At 37.5% G+C, this 15,520-nt stretch overlaps 1 protein-coding gene and 1 long non-coding RNA gene across 8 annotated transcripts; one reads left to right on the top strand and one right to left on the bottom strand.

The window, feature by feature from the left end:
* The first annotated feature begins 399 nt into the window (after positions 1-399).
* Positions 400-15,349, top strand: LOC129575331 (uncharacterized). Of its 7 annotated transcripts, none has more exons than XM_055458732.1 (10): positions 400-1,673; positions 7,732-7,920; positions 10,142-10,360; positions 10,631-12,503; positions 12,580-12,841; positions 12,928-13,233; positions 13,453-13,779; positions 13,922-14,304; positions 14,458-14,749; positions 14,910-15,349. In XM_055458732.1, the coding sequence occupies exons 2-10, from the start codon at positions 7,806-7,808 to the stop codon at positions 15,039-15,041; spliced, it is 3,909 nt and encodes a 1,302-aa protein (XP_055314707.1). In that variant the 5' UTR covers positions 400-1,673; positions 7,732-7,805; the 3' UTR covers positions 15,042-15,349. The 7 variants fall into 7 exon arrangements, with proteins under 7 accessions (XP_055314707.1, XP_055314706.1, XP_055314712.1 ...); XM_055458731.1 differs by having other exon boundaries at positions 7,728-7,920; XM_055458735.1 differs by lacking the exons at positions 400-1,673; positions 7,732-7,920 and adding exons at positions 2,723-3,218; positions 7,072-7,202.
* LOC129575336 (uncharacterized) lies at positions 1,381-2,537 on the bottom strand. Its single transcript, XR_008688790.1, has 2 exons — positions 2,146-2,537; positions 1,381-2,048 (listed from the first exon to the last, which is right to left on the bottom strand). It is a non-coding gene; the product is annotated as an uncharacterized LOC129575336 (long non-coding RNA).
* Positions 15,350-15,520: the final 171 nt, after the last annotated feature.

The raw sequence follows: 15,520 nt of genomic DNA, 5'->3' as shown, positions 1-15,520 counted from the left end.
GCCTTCCATACGAAACACATATTTTTGGCGATTTTATGATGCTTCGATATACAAATTGCTTTGAACGCCCACCTGAGACCAACTATTAGAGGTGACTGAGTTGTTGTTGTTGATTTTTGTTTTTCTGTTTCAACGATCATAGTCGTTGAGGTGCTTTAGAATATCCATTCATTTGATTCATAGATTCCAGTGCGTTGTCAATTTTTTTTTCTTCTTCTTTCATCTATAGTTAGTAAGTATATCGTATGTCACTGTGTGTCGAGAGCTGTTGAGTAATTGTTGTAATTGTTAATTGCGTCTAATATGTATGAATGAAATACATGGAAGTTATGTGTTTTTCGTCGCTCTGATTGTATTTGCAACTGCCATTTTACGTGTGTACTTGGAACCCGCGTCGCGAAGTGCACTTTGTTGTGTATCGTTCTGTCATGAAAACGGTTTTGAATAGTGCTTGATCTAACAGCAACGCCTTAAAATTAGCACTTTTTACGTGTTTTTTCTTTCTTTGAATCTCTCTTTTTCTCTCGTTGATTCGTGCTTGTGCAGTGTTGCTCATTGCTTCAGTATGAAATAAAGAAAACATTCGATTGAAACGACGAAAAAAAGAGCAATTTAGCCGTTTGGCCAAAAACAGAAAACTAACTGCGACATCACATGTGTAGAACCAATCGAATCGCATACAGCATCGTCACAAAAGGCTTAAAACTTTCGTCGTCGTCGTCGTCGTCGTTGCCGCTGCCGCTGTTGTTGTTTTCGTCGTTGTCTTTGATCGTACAAAAAGACCCACATAGCGTTTGGTTCCATCCAAGTCCAGTGTGCTGTGCTGTAGCATTGACTTGATTTTTGCCGGACTGAATGTGTCTGCACGGCACACGGCGTGTGTTGTTGTTGTTTGGGCCAATGCGACACGCTTTTAGTAGCTAAAAACCACCTTTCAGCCAAATTACGAGCGCTCTCCATCGTCGCGCATATGTTCAACCGACTTCAGTTTTTTCAAAATCAATCAGTTTTATATTATCGACGATCCGCTCAAGTTGTGTGTAAATTCGGTGTGCGTTGTTTATTCTGTTCTTTCTTTCACGCTGAATATGTTCGTTGTCGTTGCGTGTAAGCACACACCGACACGAGAGACAGTTTTGTTTACGATATTTCGACGAGAAAAAACAAACAAACAAACCAAATAACATTCGGTTCACTTGTTTCAAATTCATCTACAAGTGAGATTTTTAATTGAGAACCATTTTACTTCAAGTGATTAGAAACTAAAGAGAAAAAGAAAAGAAAAAGCATTGATGAATTAACACGAAAATTGGAAATTAGTGAAACGCACATGTGATTTATTTATTCAAAAGTTTCGATTGAAAATTTATCTACTTTAAAAAAAAAAAACAAGTTTTGTTCTTTTTTTTGCACATTATTCTCCTCATCTCGCATCACTTTGATTTTAAATTGAGTGCTGAGTGAAACAAAAGAAAGAAGAAAAAAAAATAAGAAAAATATAGCCAAAGATCAAAAGAAAACCACACAAAAGGGAACCACGGATTCACGATTGTATTTCAGTGTGCCACTTGATAGTGTACAATTGCTTGACTTAATTTAGTCTATTTACCGCTAATTATCCATTCAATTGGTGTGTCGCAAAAAACAGCGCGATTCGGTGACCGGAACATAATGTAAGTTTCAATTTCAGTGAAATAAACCAGCGTTTGTTTATTTCTATCATACATCATTATTTGCATTGTCAATTATTTATGTCGTTAGTAGTCTAATGCGTATATTATTACCATTTAACAAAAACAAAAATGCCAACATGACGTTTTAATTAAACAAACAACAACAAAATTTTATCGACACCTAACAAGGTAAAATAAAACGTACACACATCTAACAAAACTCCAATTAACTGTTTTGATCTAAAAAAAAAATGCCCTTTTTACACTCTCTCGACTCAATTAACCCAATGAAAAACGATCTCTGCAAAATGTGTTTACGATCTGTCGCATTTTTATCCGCTTAGAATGGAGAAAAATCGTTTTTCTCTGAAAAATCTAAAAGAAGTATTTGATCACTCGCTGCTTGATCTTTGTATATATTTTGCAAAAATGACACTATTATTATACTGCAATAACAAGACTCTATTATTACCCAGACTATTTGAATCGTGAGATTTATTTCTGCCGCTGGCAAATCATTCAAATGAAATCGTTTTAGTAGTTCCAGTTACGTGATAAAACGAGGTTTGCTCGCCGCCCGACTACTGGTCATTCAATTTTTGTATACAGTCTTTCGTTGTGATGAAGCTGAGAGATGAAGAAGAGATATGATATATGTAAAGCCGAACAAAAAATTCTCCCGACAAAAAAAAAGAAGAAACAGAACCTATAAGAAGTGTGGAACTGTCGCTGTTAATTTTACTTAATTATTTGTATCCGACCAGAGTGAATTTCAGCAAAAAATGCGCAAAATCAGCAACATTTCAAAGAAATTAAACAATCAAGTTTATAACTTGAAGACAAAGCAAAGCAAATGCCCGCGCCGCGTATATGACGACGACGATGGTTTTCAAAACGAAACGACACAGTCTCTCTTTATTATACACCGAAAAAAAAGAGCGCTGAAACCGAAACGAAATAAATATTGCTCAAGGTCATCGATATCAAGCAAAGTGCGACAGAGAGAGAGAGAGAGAGAGAGCGTAAGAGTAGATTTGACGTAGACTTTACAGGGCCGAAAACAAAGACCCATTTTTACATATGAGAGAAGATTCACCGAATTCCCGGCCATTTATTTTTATAATCGCAAGTAAAATTCGCAATTTATATTCACGGCGATTAAAACGAATTTTGTTTAGATAAGTGTTATTAATCTCGGGCAGAAATATACATACAAATACACAAAAATACTAACATTTGCTTTTACTCAGGTGTACAATGAGAAACAACAACAACAAAAAAACATGTCTTTGACATTGAAACCGATATATTTTGAGCTAATTCTTTTGGAGTGTCTGTCATTTAAATTCAGTGCTGACACTAAATGGAATGAAAAGGTGTCGTTGTTGTTGTCGTCATTTTAAATCGGTTGAAAGTGCAGTGGCAGTAGTGGTTGTACAGCGCCTGTGTAGGCAGATCACTAAGTACTATATGAAGGCGCACGCGTTCAAGCGCCCGCAAAAGTGAAGCCACCTTTGCGGCTTTGTGAATCCAGTCTATATATTCGTATGACATATATTCAAATTGATTTGTTCAACAATGATTGTAATTTGTTTGGCCACTTAAATCATGGCTATTTGTCGCGGTGATTTGGAATCGAAATTCAATTTCAAGCGATTGCAACCGTATTAAGCGACTTGAACAAATGGACACTTTATTACCGAAATCAGAATCGATTTCGATTTAATCGAAATAAATCCGTTTGGGGCCGGTGTGGTTCAGTTCACATTGAGAGAGAGAGAAAAAAAAAATCGCACATCAACAAAATCGCAATTTACCGAGATCGGCCAATTTTAATCATTTTTTAGCAATATATCAACTTATATAAACAAAGAAGTAATAAAATAGCTATCACTATACAGTTGGCAATGGTGTTCAAAATTGGATAAGCCTGTCATACACACTCACACACGTTATTTTCATTCTCTCTCGCTCTCTTTCTCTCTTTTGAGCTTATGAACGGGCATTACAATTGACACGCGCTCGCACTCGATGCGAACTAAACCATTAATGTCTGTTGTGTTCACCAGCTCCATAAATGGCCAATATTGATTCATATTGGATGGTATTCGATTCCAGTGTGGTTGCAAAAATGCAAAATCAAAGCAAAATTTATGAAAAAAAAGCACACAGTGAAATAAAAAGAGAATCCAACGATATTTATATGTCGGCAAAAATAAGACGCAAACGGTCAACAATAGTAAAAACAACAACTATTTCTCAGGCAGTGAATGAATCAATTCCATATGGAAGTGGAATAGAAAAAATCGCAAAAAAAACAATTTCAATTTTTATTTGGAATTGAAAACAATTTTTACGATCTTCTATAACGAAAACAGCAGCACCACCAACAACAATGTCTAACATTCATTTGAATATGCGTGGAATGAGTGCGCAGAAGATTTGGAATTTTCACAAGGATTTTTGGTCATCTTCATGGGAAGTGAGAGATGTTTGAGTGTCATTTGTCATTAATACGTCATACCGTTTCAATGACTTAATTTTTATTTGGAAGCGAGATCAAGCATGTAGTCAAATTTGACCCGATTCACCACCATTTCAATGGGAATACGATGCCATTCTATTAGATCTTCAACGTATCACTTTCAATTCATTTTTAAGACACACGACAGACAAGAAGAAACCTGATAAATATAATAAAGAATTGGCTAAATGAAAACACATCCACTGATAAGATTTGAATCTGTATCTAAAATTACAACAAGAATCAAGTTATTTAGGGAAAAAATCCAAAAAAAGCGAGAAGAACATGAAAACATTGTACTTTAGTGACATCGAATGTTACGGATGAGACACCGTACAGTGATCCCACCAGTTGTACGCCGTACTTTGTATGTCGCTTGGTGGGTTCACATTCATGGGAAATCACAAGAGATGCCGTCGATGCGATAAATTTGGGACAAAGGTCATGGTTTTTGCATTATACCGAAAACTGGAATCTCAAATGGCATCCCATTAAAAAGTGATTTCTAGCATCGAAAAAAAAATGAAGAAATATAGCGCATTATTTGCTCATGAATAAACGAAATGTTGTCGTTGGTGATCGATTGTGATCAATGATAAGTGATTATTATCAACAATGTTTGCGATTGTAATTTTTTCGGCTAGGCTATTGTATTTATTCATAGCTCATACATTAGCGCTCCACCACACAAAGCGTCCGTTAGATTGAAGACAAAGTATTTGATTTCTTCTTCTAATTTATGATTACATTGAAATATTCATCATTTGGGCACGGGCTGTCGTCTCCAGTGGCAGATTTTTGCGACTTCTAACTGTTCAAAGTGACGTTGTTACTGCTTCAAAATTGTGAATATTAAAAAACAGGCATAGAAGTGTGCATGCTAATGTTAAACGATAATTGATATTCTAAAGAGCGAAAATATCATTTTTCTCACAATTTGACGATGACCGACAGTCAAAGAGGTGTCATGCAATCGCACACAATCTTTTCGTACGCCACAAAAGCCGCGAAGGAATTTCTCTCAAAACCACAAATGCCCATGTTTACCGAAGGAATGAAGCCATGTTCGCAATATTCTCGATCAATATTTGCTTGGTTTCAAAGTTCTTATAAATATATAAAAATAAAACGGTTTTTTTCTCTTTTTTTCGGTGGTGACAGTGTGTAGTTTCTCTGTATCTTGTTAAATGAAAAACGATCGTCGAATATTCGACTTTTTGTTTGTACAAATTAATTTCAATATTGTCGTCACATAACGCATTGTTTTTTGTTTTGTTTTGTTTTTTACCCCCTTCATTCACTTGATTTGCATGCGCACTTGATAATATGTTCGATGCTATTGAAAGAATAAATGGCATGTGAATTTTTCGGCTAATTGATTTGAACATTTATTTTTGTCCATTCGCAAAAACGACCACGACGATGACACCGGTGAATGGTATGCGAGAATGCGTAAGCGATGGCACTCTTGTGAGCGGTTACACGGATTTGAAAAATGCGAACGTGCGAATGGCGCCTACACAGTTCATGGGCAATACACAATCGGTTTGGTATTTTGTGTGTGCGAGCGGGCGCTCGTCGTCTTAAAAGTTTTTCGCTTTAAATCTATTGTGCCTCTGCCTCTCTCTCTCTCCCTCTCGTTTTCCTTTGATTCAATTCAATTCAACCCAACGCTTATTACTTAAATGATTGACTCGTTGACATCGTGAATGAATTGCGATTCTGTTGAAGTGCTCATCGTCATTTCACGTTTTAATGTACTTTGTATCTCACAAACCTGATCAATGTTTATGTACACGCGATAGCTATTTTTATCGCCGCATGAATTCAATGTAAGAAAGGAGAAGAAGAAAAAAATGTCAGACGAAAGAAATTCGCATTAGAATCGTGATGAAAAATGATTAAAATTCACCTCAGCTACGCAGCGCGAGAGCATTTTCAATTCGACTAATTATCATTTTATTTTAATTTATTTCTTCTTTCGTTCTGGATTTCCATTTACACCGGGCTAATGGACCGTGTTTGACAAAGTTTCCGGGGCTTTGAATGCTTATCTAATGCAGCAGCTACTCGATATATAGCTCACGCTCGCACGAACAAAGAATTACTCCTTTTTTTCATGGTTATTGCGAATTGATATGAACTCAATCTAACCGCTGATCGGTAATATGCATAAATAAAATGTGCAAATTATGAACAAATCGCAAACAGGTATTATATTTGTTTGGTTTTTTTCTTTGCACGACGACTCAATCGGTGTTGTCGGCTACTGCTGTGTTTCTTTTCGGTGTTCGATTCATTTGAAACATTTCAGTCGGTTGTCTCTTTCTCTTCAATTTCTTTTTTCATTCGCACAAGTTTCTCGCACTCTCACTGCCGACATTTCTCGCTCTCTCCACCGAACGTCACACGTTCTCTCTCTCTCTCTCTCTCTCTCTGTCCCCGGATAGAGGTGCAAATAAATTCATATGCAAACGTTCGTTTTATATTTGCATATATGGTTTTGTTTCGTGGTCTTTTTTTCGTTTCTTTCATTTTTAATCCCATAAAAAAAGCGAGTGAGAGAAACAGAACCGAGTGTTGTTCATAGCGAATGACATCATCATCTATTCTAGAACTCGTTCGTTGAGTTCATTTGGCGTGAGTGAAAAGTTTCCGATATTGTTTGCAAAACGGCATTCGTTCCGGTGCGATTTATGATAACACACATTTCAGTTTGTTTTGATAACAAATTGTGTTCCTCTCGGTAACACGGATTGGAGTTTTATGTTGAGTATGTGTGAATGGGAAACGCACACACTCAACAAAAAACTCTAATCCGAGCATTAAGTGGTTAAAAGTGGTTTAATAACTAAATAAACCGTTGCATTTAAGAACGAACGAACACAACACACTTTTATTTTTCTGACGCATTGCAACGACGACGACGACGACGAAAGAAGCCATGCAACAACGACGGACATTAAAAGGCATTTGATCTTCTGTAATGAACAACGAAATTACTTGTAAATATCCCAACTAAAAACATTTTTGTTGGCTAATTATTCATATTAATATCCACATAATTAAAACCTGCTACCAAATGTAATTAAATCCTTACCTCCCCCCCACTAACGCGTGTGGTTAATTTAAACGGTTCTCTCCCGCACCGCGCGCGCGCTCCCTCACCTCAATGTCTATACGATGTATACCTTTCTCTTTGTAGAAAATTATGGTAATGTTGCACCCTCTCTCTCTCCCTGTTTCTGCTATGAACGCAGCAATCACTCCATTTAACCATTAAAACCTTTAATTAAACCCCAAATATAAACAAAGTTGATGGTAACTTTTAATAAAACACTCACTTTTTTCATAGTACGGTTTATCCACCCAGTATTTTCGGAATTAATACCCCCTAACGTTAAATTATACGCCATTTTTCGTACAAATCCAACACATTTTTTTATTCCTATTCGAATCTCAGTCGATTTTTTTGATTTTCTTTTCCACACACATACACATACGCGTGCGAAACGAAACAAAAACATTAGCCAGAGCCTAGAACCGTACAATTCAAGATTGGATTATAGAGCCAAACAGAAAAATTTTGCCAACAGAATTCGGTTGTGATGGATTCGGCTGTGTTGAATACGCACCAAAAACCTTTGCAGCGGCCACAGACACATGAAAATTTAAATGGACCACGCGTTTCATTCAATAAGGATGTTCATGTGAAACGAATAGGTAATAAACATTATAGACAGAAAAAAGTACTACTGAACAAAATATGAGAGAGAAAGAGACACAGAGAGAAAAACAACTGAAAAAAACGGCTGACGCCTCTTCAATCGGAATTTCTAATCGTAATTGAGATGAAATACATATAAGCAGCATTTAGCCAAATCGGCTCATTTCGTTATCGATGAGGAAAAATCAAATCAGATGAATCGCATTGACTTTTTCGAGTTGATGATGCAATTCGTTGAAAGACGTACATATTTAGCGGGGGAAAGTTGCATTGGAGCACACAGAGAAAGAGTGAAAAAGAGCGAGATGGTGCAGACAAAAAAATGAATTCTGCAACCGTAAATTACGTGAAAACACACGTACACAGCATTTTTCATGACGACGACGACGACGACGACGACGACGTTTATAGTGATGTCTGTTTTCTTCTTCTCTTCTCTAAATTGTAATTATGCCGAAATTATGCAATGCGCCGGTGTACTTGTAACACGGCTAAAAGAAGAAATAAAAAACGATCATGTTCGATTTGTTTCGTGCGTTCGTTGCTCATTTTCATTTTGGGCAATAATGGAAAACATACGCGACACGGTGCACGCGCGCTCGCGACTGGTGCAAATGGAGAGTGATTTGCTTACCTTTTTTGGACGAAACAGTCTCGTTTCAGTCTCCGTTGCATCATTCTCGAGCTATTTATTTCTTGCTTTGTACCAAAGAGAACGTTACATCGATTTCATTTTGTCGTTTCTTTTAGCGAAAAGATATGTAATTTATTTTTATTTTCTCAATGTTCAAGAAAAAAAAATGGTAAATGTTGATTTTTTGTCGTTGTACAGATATCGAATTTTTCAACAATTTCGTTTTCGCGGTGGAATAACCATTTTTTTTCGGTCGATTTAATTCACTTTTGTTTTGTATTACGGTGAAAATTTATCGCCGCACAATAAGACCAGACCAAAAAACAAAAGTTGACAGAGAGCTGAGTTGCGGGTGAAGGTTAACACATTATGTGTGGTGTTCCATTTAAAATGTAATTCCATTTTTGAAAACGCCAAAATGGAAATAATTGAGTATGAGTCCTTGAGGTTCGACCCTTAAAATGGTACAACACACTCAACAAAATCGGTGAAACCGTCAAAACATTTAATAAACATCTGCTCTTTGGACCATTTTTCCCAAATGCAATCCGCAAGTCTTCTCGCCCATTAAAAGCATAAAATTGGCGCAAAACAACAACGACAAAAGCGACAAGGAGAAGCACACCAATAAAAAAGTAGTAGCACCAAACGAAAGACGACAAAAAAACACACCAATATGCCACATATTCTGAGCCAAAATGATGTAATACGTTTGATATGACGACATTGAGATGAAATTCAGCATTCAAAGAACGCGCGTACAGCGCATTTTGAGGCATTCGGCAGCATACCCACGCAAACACTCCTACACTCACCGAAAATGTGAGTGAGAGCGAGCGAGCAAGACCATGCGATGAGACGAAAACGACGACGATGACGACCGATGCTCTATTCGAGCTTGAAAACAGTTCTCCCAAGTGCTATTATAGCAGCTTTCAGTATCGCCCATTTTGGCATATTCATTATATATGAACAGAGATACACACACGGATAAGGTCATGTTATTGTGAGACACGAAGTGCGCGCGCAAAAATTCTCTCGTTTATTCATTCAGCTTTTCCTCTTTTCGTCAATTCGTCTGATTTAATGGTAGTGACTAAGTAACATATAATGCAAGCGCATTGATCTCAAAAATTTCAGGTGTGCAAAAATAATGGGTCGCAATTTGATTAAAATTAAAATCACCGTACACACATATACATAATCACACTCAATTTGTTCAAACAATAGATCGAATCAAATATCAATTAAGAATGCGTTGATGCGAAACAATTCAATGGATTTTCCATGTTTATTTCGATTGTTCGATTTCTGTCAGCGTCAATTGTTGCGCTCAACATTAAAATCAATTATTATCATTATCCCGGCGACTACCATTTACAAAAGAAACAACGCGTTCATACCATTTTCAATAAAGCAGAACCAGGCTGCTGCTTATTTCTTCCCATTATAATGAAACAATTTGATCAGCGTTTATTTATGACAATTTCAATGCTTGACTGGACTCTGGACAAAAAGAGAACATATTATATTTTGCCTCTCAATGCCAAACTCATTTACTGTTTTGTGTCACATTTGTGCAGGTAATAATAGTTACGGATTGAATGGTGATGATCATCATTATCCGGTGCCACCACCGCCGCCACCACATCAGGTCAAACGAGAATTACCGTCCGATCTAAGCAAAGAGGAGCTGATTAAAGAAGCCGAAAAAGTGATTGCACAGACTGAACGCATCAAATGCACCGTTGATACACCCAGTTCACTGGCCGGTATACGACTTCAAGAGAAATTATTAGAAGGTAATTCCAGTGTCATAACCAAAATAGACAATTCTTTACTTCTTTCATTTTCAGTTTTTTTTTTCTTCAGTCTTTTGTTCTAATTTTGTTCCCGAACCAAATCTCATTTGTAGCATCTTTGTATATTTCGCACGAATTGGTTCACATTTGTTATTATAATCCAAATCTATCTCGTCTAATAACTGATAAAATTTATGTTTTTTTTTTCTTCTCCATTTATACTTTTTTCATCGTTTCTTGACGATTTTGGCCCGGATTTCGATATGAAAGATCGTAAATTCAGTTCTTTACCACATCGTAAAAAGAAATCGTCAAAACCGTTGGGCCGAAGTGTGAGTGATGCATCACAAAAGAAGCCAAAACGGCCGTCAATATTCAATTTATTCAGTAAGCGAAGTGACCCAAATCTAAGCACAGTCAGCCAAGGTACCGCAACCGATTCACCACGCAGTGGCAAACGATCGGCCAAACCGGTTGGTCGCAGTAAAAGTGACGTTGGCTATAATTCATCATCGACACCGGGCAATAATAGTTTGCAGAGCAAAAGCCAGACACTCGATCGTAAACGCATCAAAATTCCGGATAATGATGAGTCAATGACGAAAGCGAAGAAAAAATCACAGTTAAGCCCAATCAGTGAAAATCCACCGGCTGAAAAACTATTTGGATTCACACCTGATGAGCGTAAACTGTTGCACTACACCAAATCCGAAGAGAAACGTCTGGATCCAACGCATAGTGACAACGACGATTATTACGACGAATCCGACAACGACGACGACGAAAAACCCGTAAAATTATCGAATAAAGTGAATTCATCGAAACATTCGCGATCATTGGACAGTTTGCACTGTTCACAATTGCCGCAGGAGAAATTGCCGTTAACTAAAGGGCTCAAAGTGGATGGTATGGTAAAGCGTTTATCAATGGATCGATTTTCGCCACCGTTACATTTCAATTCGCCCGCATTTTCGTACACTCGACCAGCCGGTGGTGGTAGCGGTGATCAGTCACCAATTGTATACGCTCAAGTGCGTCGAGATGAAAATGGTGAAAAGACCAATTTACCTTCGACCATTCATCGATCAACCAATTTGATAACGCGCGAACGAAGTCCCATTCGAAATTTGCTTAGTTCGGATACCGTCGATAATGTGGCCCGCAACTCTCATTCACCAACGCGTCAAACAATCAGCACGAAATTTTTGAATGACAAAAATCGAGAATTGCACGGTAATAACAATAATTATCGCAGTTCACCGGTACAGATGAATGGCGGTGGTGATCGACACCCAACCGAATACATTCATCGCATACACTTGAGCGATGAAGATGAAGGCCTTGGTTTCGATGAACGAAAACGGTTTGATGATCATTTGACACCGACTAGAGATATTCGAACGCCAACGAGAGATATCAGCCGACGGTCATCAAGTGAACCGCCAATCATTCCAACGCTCCGACCATCATATGGTAGCATTGAACATTTGGCCAATCGACGAAAACTATTGGAATCGAAAATTCATGAACGATCCTTTGATTTTGGACGTGATGCCACATCAAAACCGAAGTTGCTCACAAAAACCAGTCCCATGGATGAAGATCCCGGTTTTAATGGCATGCATCATATTCGTTCGTTTGACGAACGCTTCCCCGAACGAAATATCGTGCCACCGCCACGCAAACAATGGGCCAAACAACCGAAATACTATCCAGAAACGAATCTAAACGATGATTTCCTCAGCGATATGGACACGTTGCGACGAGAACAAGAACGTCAACGACACAAAACCTATTTGGATCGTAAATTGAATGAAATTTCAACAACACCGAAAAATCACGTCATCGATCTGGGCTACATCGATCAGTATGAGAAGCCGAATAAAAAGATCATGAATAATAATAATAGCAAAATCATCAATCAAAATCTCAATTACAAGCATCGCACGAAGGGAAGAGCTCCACAGCCGCAGCCACAACCACAACAAGACAAACTTGTAAATGGTGTTACGCATCATATTATTAGTATTGAAAGCGATCGCCGAAAATTGGACAAAGCCGATTCAGGCATTGAACACGATTTTAAACGCGATCATGATTACAAACGTGATCAAGACCATAGACGCGATGATAATAATTCGAGGTGAGATTTTTCGCACTTACGTTCAAATGGAAATCTGAGCAGTTGAAAAAATTGATGTTATATCTTATGTTTTCAGACTACGTCGACTCCATTTATCGGACAATATAAAGGAAATAACCGATCTGTTCTTGAAGCGCGAATGCCAAATGTCCGAGTCATTGCACCCGAGTAAAAAGCGATACGAATTCGTATTCCGTGAACGAAGCATCGATGATGGTTCACACTTTGATCCACGTCTCGACAAATATCCCGATCGGCCCAAGAGCCAAGGCACACTCACACGCACCAAGCCAACGGACACAAAGAAAAGCGATAAGAAATTCGGCACCTTGAAGAAGGTAATTTGTATTCAGATTAGCTCAAGTGTAGCTTTCTATAGTCATTCACATGCTAAATATCCCTTTGTTTCATATGATCTTGGCAGATGAAGGAACTATTTTCGATAAGTTCAAAGAAAAAGTCACCGTCGCCACCGTCCAGTAAATCGGAAGTATCTCATAAGGAAATTGATGTAGAAATTTTCGAGCCGATTTCACCACCGCAGGCGATTGATATTGCAACTAGACGTCGTCTATCGACACCCAAGGCGAGTCCAATACCCAAACGCATTCCATCACAAAAGAGCTCGAAAATTTCGCACATTTCAAGTCATCGTAGCAGTGAAGCTTCGTCAAAACCAGCCCCGAAAACAAGCTGGTTCAAATCATTGGAACGACTTTCACGGAAAAAGGTGAAGATTTTTGTCGTAATTCAAGCTAAAAAAAATCTCGATGTGACGAAACTGATGAGGGTTTTTCATGGATCTCTCAATTTTTCGCTATAAATTTTGTCCGTCGATGAAAACGTCCATTAATTCAAACTTCGTTTGAAAATGAATTTAAAAAGCTCCTAATTTAGATTATTAAATTCATGAAATGATGAAATTCTTTTCTACTCTTCATTCGAATAGTCTGCTGATCCGAAAAAAACGTCAGTAAAGCGTTCAAATACAACGCTCAGTCGTCCAACGTATCAACGTGCTCAGTCACCGTCACCGGACTTCAAACCAGCAAAATCTCCAAAAAATCCACAACATTTGCGCTTCTTCGGTGATACGGATTTGGAGTCACTGTCAAAAGGAACGACAACGACCCGAAAACGGACACCAATAAATGCCGGTAATTCACAGAGTATGCAAAATTTGCGATCGAATCGAAGCACAAACACGCGCACCTTAGAATCGGATAGCTCGCAACAAAAGGTGCGAGGAGCATCGTCCATGCAGAGTTTACCAAGAGTAATGCCATTGTTTTTCCCTATTTTATTTTCCGTTTATTTCTTCAAATTTTAAATTTCAGAATCTAAAAAGATTGAATTTACAATTCGAAGGGTTTTTAATTTTAAATTTTACTGTATAAAAAAAATTTCTTTAATTTTAGGACGTTCGTTCGAAATACTTGCCCGAACTATCTGAAAGTACATCGGAAAATGAGAATCAAAAACCACAAGCAGCCCGGATACATCATTCAACGCCGAATGCCAAGCACAAATCACGCAGACAATACCATTCGATGGAATATCTGGAGAATGATAAGTCCAGTGAACAAAATCGATCAGAAATTTCGCAACGGCCAAGTCGTCGACCATCGCGTGATGTAAGCCGCGAAAATTCGTTATACAATGAGAAAAATGCGGAAATATTGCATCGAAGTGCATTGCGCGAACGAAACGGACAGCGATCAACCAGTGAAACTCGTCATTTGCCACCGAAAGCCCCGACAAAACCAGCACGAGAGGCTGATAGACGGCGCGCGTTGTCAAAGTAATTAGAACTAATTTCTAAAATACAGATTTTGAAGAATCAACCTCTAATTGAGGCTATAATTCAAGATTTCAAAAGGGGAAATGCTTACCTTCAAAAACTATTTCAAAACGTCATCAAAATTTTGCTTAAAATTTACTTATTTCTAAATAGTGAGCGTTTCTTGGAGAGCTCCGGCACCGAAGGTGAATCTAGTCAACAGAGTGTTGTTTATTTGCATGCAACAACAATTGGTCACATCCCACAACCCTATGTCGCAAGTTCGCGGCGCTCGTCGAAATCGCGCGAAGAATTGAGCTCAATCAAATCCAAGTCATCGTCACCAATGCAACAGCCAATGACACGAACCGTTTCCAGATCTGTGTCAATGTTGGCACCGTGGACACCACGTCATATAAGCGACGGATATGAAATTAACTATTCACAAACGATGCAGAACCCAAAGGTGAGATTCGAACGAGCTAAATGATTGAATTTTTTTTAATGACTCATTTTCAAATAATCGAAACAAGTGGTTCAAAAATGAATGTCGATCAAATGGAGAATGTTTACAATTTTCACTAAATAAAAAAATCAATCAATTTTCTTTGATATTTTCTGAGCAGAAGAAGTCCGGAAGCACGATGAATCGAGATGTGCGCGGAAATCACACACAGAGCCGATCCAAGGATGATTTGTCGTCGATGCGCAGTTCATCACTGGCAAAAACATCAACATTGCCCAAGCATAAAAAATAAAACGGAATTTATTCGATTAAATTGTCATTTTATTACTACTCAAAAAAAAAAAAACATAAAATTAATTTCTGCATTGAGTCTTCTTATAGTCAGCATCAAAATGACGAATTATTTTTAGTTGTGTCCTTGTTTTTTTCCGTTCCGTTTTTTAATTATTGAAATTTTATACGATATGTAAGGAAGAAAAAAAAATTAATTTGAAATTCATAGAGATATTTTATGACATTAAATCCATGCTAATCCATGCATAATAAACATACTAATTTGTATCAAAAAAATTATCAATAAAAAAAACTGTTAACGATAAATCGTGTCATTTTGATTTTCAAGACATAGATAATAAAACATGAGTCTGAAAATGAAGAGACATATTATATTCAGCTTTTAAATTGCAAAAGGAGCAAAAAACAAGAATAATTTTCAATAAAATATAGATGATTCTCCGATTTTGTTTCTATTTCTGTACTTTGAATTTCTTT

The sequence above is a fragment of the Sitodiplosis mosellana genome, unplaced genomic scaffold (genome assembly GCF_009176505.1).
Source record: "Sitodiplosis mosellana isolate CC-2019 unplaced genomic scaffold, AAFC_SMos_1.0 Smas_scaffold_6166, whole genome shotgun sequence".
NCBI lineage: Eukaryota > Metazoa > Arthropoda > Insecta > Diptera > Cecidomyiidae > Sitodiplosis > Sitodiplosis mosellana.
Note: the sequence above shows the minus strand (reverse complement) of the source record. Positions and strands in the feature narration are given on the sequence as shown.